At 45.4% G+C, this 7,184-nt stretch overlaps 1 protein-coding gene across 2 annotated transcripts in view; it reads left to right on the top strand.

Annotated features, from left to right (window-relative positions):
• The window catches only part of IST1 (IST1, ESCRT-III associated factor), an 11,838-nt gene that overhangs the window by 956 nt on the left and 3,698 nt on the right, over positions 1–7,184 (top strand). For both annotated transcript variants that reach the window (XM_018570424.1, XM_018570425.1), the window contains exons 2-7: positions 2,648–2,747; positions 3,833–4,013; positions 4,100–4,187; positions 5,800–5,883; positions 5,983–6,093; positions 7,000–7,179. In XM_018570424.1, coding sequence (XP_018425926.1) covers positions 2,660–2,747; positions 3,833–4,013; positions 4,100–4,187; positions 5,800–5,883; positions 5,983–6,093; positions 7,000–7,179 — 732 coding nt within the window. In that variant the 5' untranslated portion in view covers positions 2,648–2,659. The remainder of the gene's footprint in view (positions 1–2,647; positions 2,748–3,832; positions 4,014–4,099; positions 4,188–5,799; positions 5,884–5,982; positions 6,094–6,999; positions 7,180–7,184) is intronic.

Genomic DNA, 7,184 nt, shown 5'->3' with positions numbered 1-7,184 from the left:
GGGGGGGGGGGGGGGAATCCAGGGCTGCAGATGGCAATAGAAACCTGAGAGAGGAACTGTCTGTGACTACATTGGAAAGGTTTCACGCTTTCTGTCTCAGTGATCACACAGGAAGTGAGGAAAGTTCTCTCTAATGGCAACTTCCAGCCAATAGCAGGCTCCTCTAGTGGACTGCCTGAGGGTTGGTGTGCTGAATTATGTGTGGAATTCATGCAGGAAGTTGGCAGAGAGGGTGGAGGAAGTCAAACAAGTTCTGACTTCCTAGGTGAGCTCACTATTTGCATAAAAGAGTGCTCTGGGTTTGATGCTTTCTAGACCAAGGCCGGGGGGTAGTCACTATTGGATGGATTGTCAGCTCTTGAGCTTTAACATAAGAACACCTCAACAATTGTATTATTACTTCAAACAACTCATGTGATGTTTATTACAATGGGGCATCACATACATGTTTCCAATCCCTATTTCTTGCACTGCTGTGGAGAATTCCTTTTCTCTCTCCTCCCTGTCTCTCCTCCCTGTCTCTCCTCCCTGTCTCTCCTCCCTGTCTCTCCTCCCTGTCTCTCCTCCCTGTCTCTCCTCCCTGTCTCTTCTTTCTCCTCCTCCTCCTCCTTTCTCCTCCTCCTTTCTCCTCCTTCTTTCTCCTCCTCCTCTGTCTCTTCTTTCTCCTCCTCCTCTGTCTCTTCTTTCGCCTCCTCTGCCCCTCCTTTCTCCTCCTCCTCCTCTGTCTCTTCTTTCTCCTCCTCCTCCTCTGTCTCTTCTTTCTCCTCCTCCTCCTCTGTCTCTTCTTTCTCCTCCTCCTCCTCTGTCTCTTCTTTCTCCTCCTCCTCCTCTGTCTCTTCTTTCTCCTCCTCCTCTTCTTTCTCTCATGTCTGATTTCATGGTGATCTATTAATATATTGTACATGCTTCCTGCTCGTGGTCTCCTGGTAGGTGACTTGTATTGTGTTTGGTCACTGTAATGGATTTATGGGTGGACCAAAGGTCAGCTCAGATTCATTAATATTCTCTGTATTTAAACATCAAGCCAGATCTCGATCTCTGTGTATATAATATGAGAGAGACAGAAATTTTGCCCGCCAAAAAATGGTAATATGGGCAAAATGCCATCTTGTTTTATCCCTCCTCCACACTGGGTACCGGCCCTGCTGCTCTCCCCCGCCTGTGTCAACAGAGGCAGCGGGGATCATGGGGAACGCGAGCGGATCCAGCTGTCGACAACCAGCGGGGAGGAGAGAAGCTTCTCAGGAGGCTGAGCGGGGTGGTGCAGGAGGAGAGCTCGGCCTCCTGTGACAGGCGGAGCAGTCAGGATGGAGGGCGGAGTACAAACGCTCAGTGAGGATATAGTAAGCTTATTGTGTCCCCAGTTATACATCACTTTACATCACTTCCTGTTCTTTCATGATTGTGGACATAGTAACTTATACTATATGCACAGTTTATGCATGGACAGGAGCACTTAGTATAGAGGTTATCTGTTCATTCATAACAGGGGCTGCAGAAAAAGATTTAGGACTCTGTGTCCTCAATCTCATTTTCTATTTTAAAAGGGAAATATTTGTTTAGACCCCTCATATATCCCTAGAGCCCCAAAAGTAAAAAAATAAAATAATCATTTTAAAATAAAATAATGTACATTTTATTTAAAAGATTGGAAACAAAGATTGGAAACAAAGTTTTAGCCTAACAAAACAATATATATCATCAGTCCAGATAGATAGATAGATAGATAGATAATCTCTTATCAGGACTGAACAAATTAATATTCAGGAAGGAGGCAGATTTAATTTTTAGGAGCCAGCTCCATTGACAACGACCGTAGAGGACCTCAAAAGGTAGATTCCAGCTGGGGGGACGACACACCGCATACTTTCCTGGGTCTTTTGGTGTCATCCTGGAATGGAAGTATACCAGCCCCCCTCCTTTTTTTTTTATTTTTATAAATCCACAGCTGATGCACTGGAACTCCATTTCTTGGAGTCTGTAAGGCTGGCCATACACTGATAGATTTGTTTTGTTTATCCCATGGGCTCAACAGAAAAAAGTCAAACAGATTTCTCCATCCACACTAAAGGGCATGGATGAACGAATATCACACACAGCTATTGTATTCCACAGCCTCTGTTCCATAACTGGACAATGCCGGCATTTCATTGGACATGGGCACTGTTCGGCAGAACATTTTCGTAACTGGTCCTTTGGTAAAAGTTGGTTTGTGGTGGCCCTGTCAGCGGAGGGGTGCTGACAGGGCCACCCATGGCTCAAATTTCCGATAGTTCATCAGGAGCCTTTTTAAATTTTCTCTATGTATGAGTAGCTTAATTGCCCAGGGCAAGGATTCTCCACTCCACTCATAAGCCTGTGAAGTCCAATTCTTCTGCCTCATGACTGGCACCGTTTACAGCAATAATTTAATGGAAGGAGAGAGGGGCTAGTCCAGGAGGACATGCAGCAGGCTGCAGAGTTGGGACTATGCTGTACTTTACATTGAAGCCCACTTTCTAATACAGGAGATGAAGGAACATATCGTGTGTGTGTGTGTGTGTGTGTGTGTGTGTGTGTGTGTATTTTTATCTATATGTAAAGGGCATCATTTGCATTTCTGCATCATTAAACTATTTCACCTTTTAATCTTCATCTCTCTTGGCAGTGATCGGACACCATGTTGGGCTCTGGGTTCAAATCTGAGCGGCTTCGTGTGAATCTACGACTTGTCATAAACCGGCTTAAGCTTCTGGAGAAGAAGAAGAGTAAGTCGTCCTTCCACCATTGGTCCTATTTAGGAAACATATCGGCCGAAAATGGCACTTTCAGGAGAGCGGTGTGGGCTGAGACAGCTTGCAGTGCTGTCACAGGAGGCTGACCTCTGCTCGCTCAGCCTCCTATGACAGCGTGTCAGAGAGGAGAGCGGTACAAACACTCAATGATCAGTGATCGCTGAGTGTTTGTACATAATTAAGGACAGAGTATGGTTACTATATCCTCAATGATGAATGAATGGGAAGTGATCTACATCACCTCCTGTTCATTTGTGATTGTGGACATAGTAAACATACTCTGTCCTCATGTTATGAATGAACAGGAACACTCAGTATAGAGGATTCCTTTTCATTGATAACAGGGGCTGCAGAAAAAAAGATTGAGGGCTCTGTGTACTCAATCTCTTTACCTGTTCAGCACGCAGTTTTCGGCCCAGCTCCTTCATCAAAAGCAGATTGAAAACTTGACTTTTGTGGAAAGGACTTGTGCAGGCAGGGCCCTCGCAGAGTAATGCCAGCTTAAGAGCCCATTCCCACCAGGGCGGTTGCGGATCAGCGCGGTTACCGCGCTGATCTCAAAAGGAAGGTTTGGGGAGGTTTATATTGCGTTTCAGCGCTGAAACGCAATTTGAAAACACCAAAAACCTTGATGATCAGCGCGGTATGGAAACAGGGAACAGTTCGGGCGGGGGGTGGTTCGGATCGCGCGGTCGCGTGAACGGTTCCCATAGCAATGTATAGGATCGTTCATGTCGGCGAATCCACGCAGCCGAACCGCCCCGGTGTGAACAGGGTCTAACGCTAATGAAAGCTGGTTTCTGCAGATTCCACATTTGGTGCTGTCACCAACAACCTGCTTTCTGCTACAGCATGCTTTACTGCTTCTAATAGTACTGGTGTATGTTGGCATTCGACTGCAGCCACCTCATTGGCTGTAAAAGGTCACATGTAGTTAATGTAGTAGCTCTTGCCATGATACTTCGTACTCGTAGAATGTAGGGGGGAGAATCTCATGCTTTATTTTTTTTTTTTTACTTCCCTGATTTACTGATTTTATTTTTTCTATGTCCCTGCAGCTGAACTGGCACAGAAAGCGAGGAAGGAGATTGCCGATTACTTGTCTACTGGGAAGGATGAACGAGCGAGGATCCGCGTAGAGCACATTATCCGGGAGGATTACCTGGTGGAAGCTATGGAGATCCTGGAGTTGTACTGCGACCTTCTGCTGGCCCGATTTGGGTTAATTCAGTCCATGAAGTAAAATTTGACATTCTGCTTTATGGGTCACACACTATGCCATTGCTGGGGTGCAGTGATTCTGATCCTCTTTCTTTCCATTACAGAGAGCTGGACCCTGGCCTGTCTGAAGCGGTCTCCACCCTTATCTGGGCGGCTCCACGTCTACAAACTGAAGTTTCTGAGCTGAAGACAGTGAGTTAAAGGGGTCATCTACTCTGCTGGAATATATTCCATTACAATGGACAATTAAATAAAGGCTGATTTATTGCATGATACACACTCTTGATGCAGGAGAATAAGGCCTCATTCACACACAACGCAAGAGAAAAATTATATGTTGCGTATATACGCGTACATGCGCATATGTACGTGCGTATACGCATATAAGCGCTTATATGTGTGCACTACATGCAATCCCAGAATGCATAATGCGTGATAGAAATTTCAATGAAGTGTACGTGTGTATAAGCGCGCAAACGAGCGTATATGCGCGTACACGCGTAAGTAAAATACAGACGCATCTTGGTACCATTCTGTTTTTACGCTATGCAAATATACGGCTCCATACGCAACTATGTGTATAGAGCTATTTATTTGCATATGCGCGTATATCCGCGGCAGTGTGAATGAGGCCTAAAAGAGAAGCTTTCAGCTGCTGTTTCAGCTATTTAGTATGTTTTGATCATAAAGCACCTATGGCCATAAAAAAAATGCCACCTACATGTTTTCACAGGGCAGATGTCCTTCAACCTACAATAAAAAAAGTTGACTTTATTTTTAGAGTTTCACCGAAATGAAAATGTCAAAAACAAAACCGAAATGTAAAAAAAAAAGTTAGACCGAAAATGTTTTTTATTTTAACTTTTTTTCACATTTTTAATTTCATTTTTTAAAACTTAATGTTTTTATATTTATATTCCATTTTTTTGTGTTAAATATATATTTTTTTAACTTTTAGGGGCTTTGGGGAAATATTGGGGGTCTAAACAGACCCCTGATATTTCTCTTTTAAAGTAGCAAAAGAGATTGGGGACTCTGAGTCCTCAATCTCTTTTTCTGCAGCCCTGTTATCAATGACCAGGAATCCTCTATACTGAGTGTTCCTGTACATCCCTAACATGAGGACAGAGTATGGTTACTATAACCACAATCATGAATGAACAGGAGGTGATGTAGATCACTTCCCATTCATTCATAGTTTAAGATATAGTAACCATACTATGTCCTCCAATTATGTGCAAACACATGACCACTCTCCATCCTGACAGCTGTCACAGGAAGCTAAACAAGTGGTGCGGGAGGAGAGCTCAGCCTCCTGTCACAGTGCTGGCTGTCTCCGCCCCCACACCGCTCTCCATCCTGACTCGCTGTCACAGAAGGCTGAACGAGCGGTGTAGGGAGGAGAGCTCAGCCTCCTGTGACAGCGATGGCTGTCTCCGCCCACACCGCTCTCCTCTGATCTGTGACAGAAGGCTGAGCAGTGCGGGGAGGAGAGACGCCGGCCGCTCACAGCGCTGTCCTCCTGCAATGCTTTTCGCCTGTGACAGTTTCTCTCCTCCCGATGGGACACAGAGCAGCGCCCCCAGCGGGGAGGAGAGAAAAAACGGATGCTCCGCTGTATCGGCCAGAAAATGGCACTTTCGCCATTATACCAGTTTTGGCGGCCGATGTATCGGTGCATCCCTACTTTTTTTTTTGCAAAACTATTTTTTTCCACCTCCCTTAAAATGCTCCAGAACTTTGGACATTACTACGGAGGATGGAGTTTCCTTGTCTGATTGGTGATATTCCCTCCTTCCCACAGGTTGCTGATCAGCTATGCGCCAAGTACAGTAAAGAGTACGGCAAGCTGTGCAGAACAAACCAGATTGGAACCGTCAATGACCGGGTATGGCAAGAAGCCTTTATGCATATGTTGTCTCATTTCATGATAACGATGGATCTCCAATAGTTGGAAGATAACCGTGACCTTTTTTACCCCCCTTAGCTGATGCACAAGCTAAGTGTAGAGGCTCCACCGAAAATACTTGTGGAGAGATACCTGATTGAGATCGCCAAGAATTACAATGTTGCATATGAGCCGGATTCTGTTGTAATGGTAGGTGAAGATCCTTCTACTGTTAAGTGTACTTTTAAAGTGTTACTCCAGTTACACCTTCTGTTCCACAGTGAGGAGATTCCCCTTCTCGTTCTCTTGAAGTAAGTATCTGTCACCAGGGTAGGTAGTAAGGGAAAAATCTCCAGTGGGGACCCAGACAGTGTTCATAAGCTGTAATTTAATTAATGGCTAACACACATACAGTTAAAGGAGAACTATGAGGCGAGTGATTTACACTCCTAGTTAGAGCAGACGTGTGACATTGAAAGTCGACTCTATTGATCGGGATGTGAGCGAACACATACCATTGCTCACTCACTTCCCGATTATCTCTCTGCAGAGAGCAGTGACTGTCGGTCAGCGTGGAGGAGAGAAACTCACAGGTGGCCGAGCTGTGGGGGAGAGGAGAGCAATGTGAGCGGCCGGCATGTCACAAGAGGCCAAGCTCTCCTCACGCACCGCCCCGCTCAGCCTCTTGTGACAGATCAGGAGAACGTCGGTGTGGGGGTGGAGTCAGCTGTCACAGGAGGCCGGGCCTGTGGAATGGGGGAGGAGTCAACTGTCAGAGGAGATCAAGCTCTCTTCCCTGTACTTGCTCGTTCAGCCTCCTGTGACAGCGAGTCCGGATGGAGAGCGGTACAAGCACTCAATGATCAGTGATCGCTGAGTGTTTGTAAATAATTGAGGACATGGTATGTTTACTGTGTCCCCAATTATGAATGAATGGAAAGTCATGATTGTGGACATTGTAAACATGCTTTTTTTTTTTTTTGTCTGTAGTAGTCTTTAACATTTATATAATACATTTGTCATTCTTTGATGGGTATTCATACTGTTCTCTATGTAGAAATATTAAACCTGTCCATATATAACTAGTCGGTTCATGTCATTTTGTTTTCTCTTCAGGCCGAGGTTCCCACTGGTATAGAGGCAGACCTTATAGATGTTGAATTCTCAGATGAGAAAAAGAGAGGAGGAGGAGGTGGTGGTGGTGGTGGAGGTTTTGCCATGCCATTGCCAACAGTGGGGGCGATGCAGATGCCCACTCCAACTATTCCTTTCTCCTACCCCGCACCTGCTGGCCCGGTTTG

The sequence above is a fragment of the Nanorana parkeri genome, unplaced genomic scaffold (genome assembly GCF_000935625.1).
Source record: "Nanorana parkeri isolate BGI_ZX_2015 unplaced genomic scaffold, ASM93562v1 scaffold1531, whole genome shotgun sequence".
Classification (NCBI taxonomy): domain Eukaryota; kingdom Metazoa; phylum Chordata; class Amphibia; order Anura; family Dicroglossidae; genus Nanorana; species Nanorana parkeri.
The sequence above is the reverse complement of the archived record's forward strand: the minus strand, read 5'-3'. Positions and strand labels throughout refer to the sequence as shown.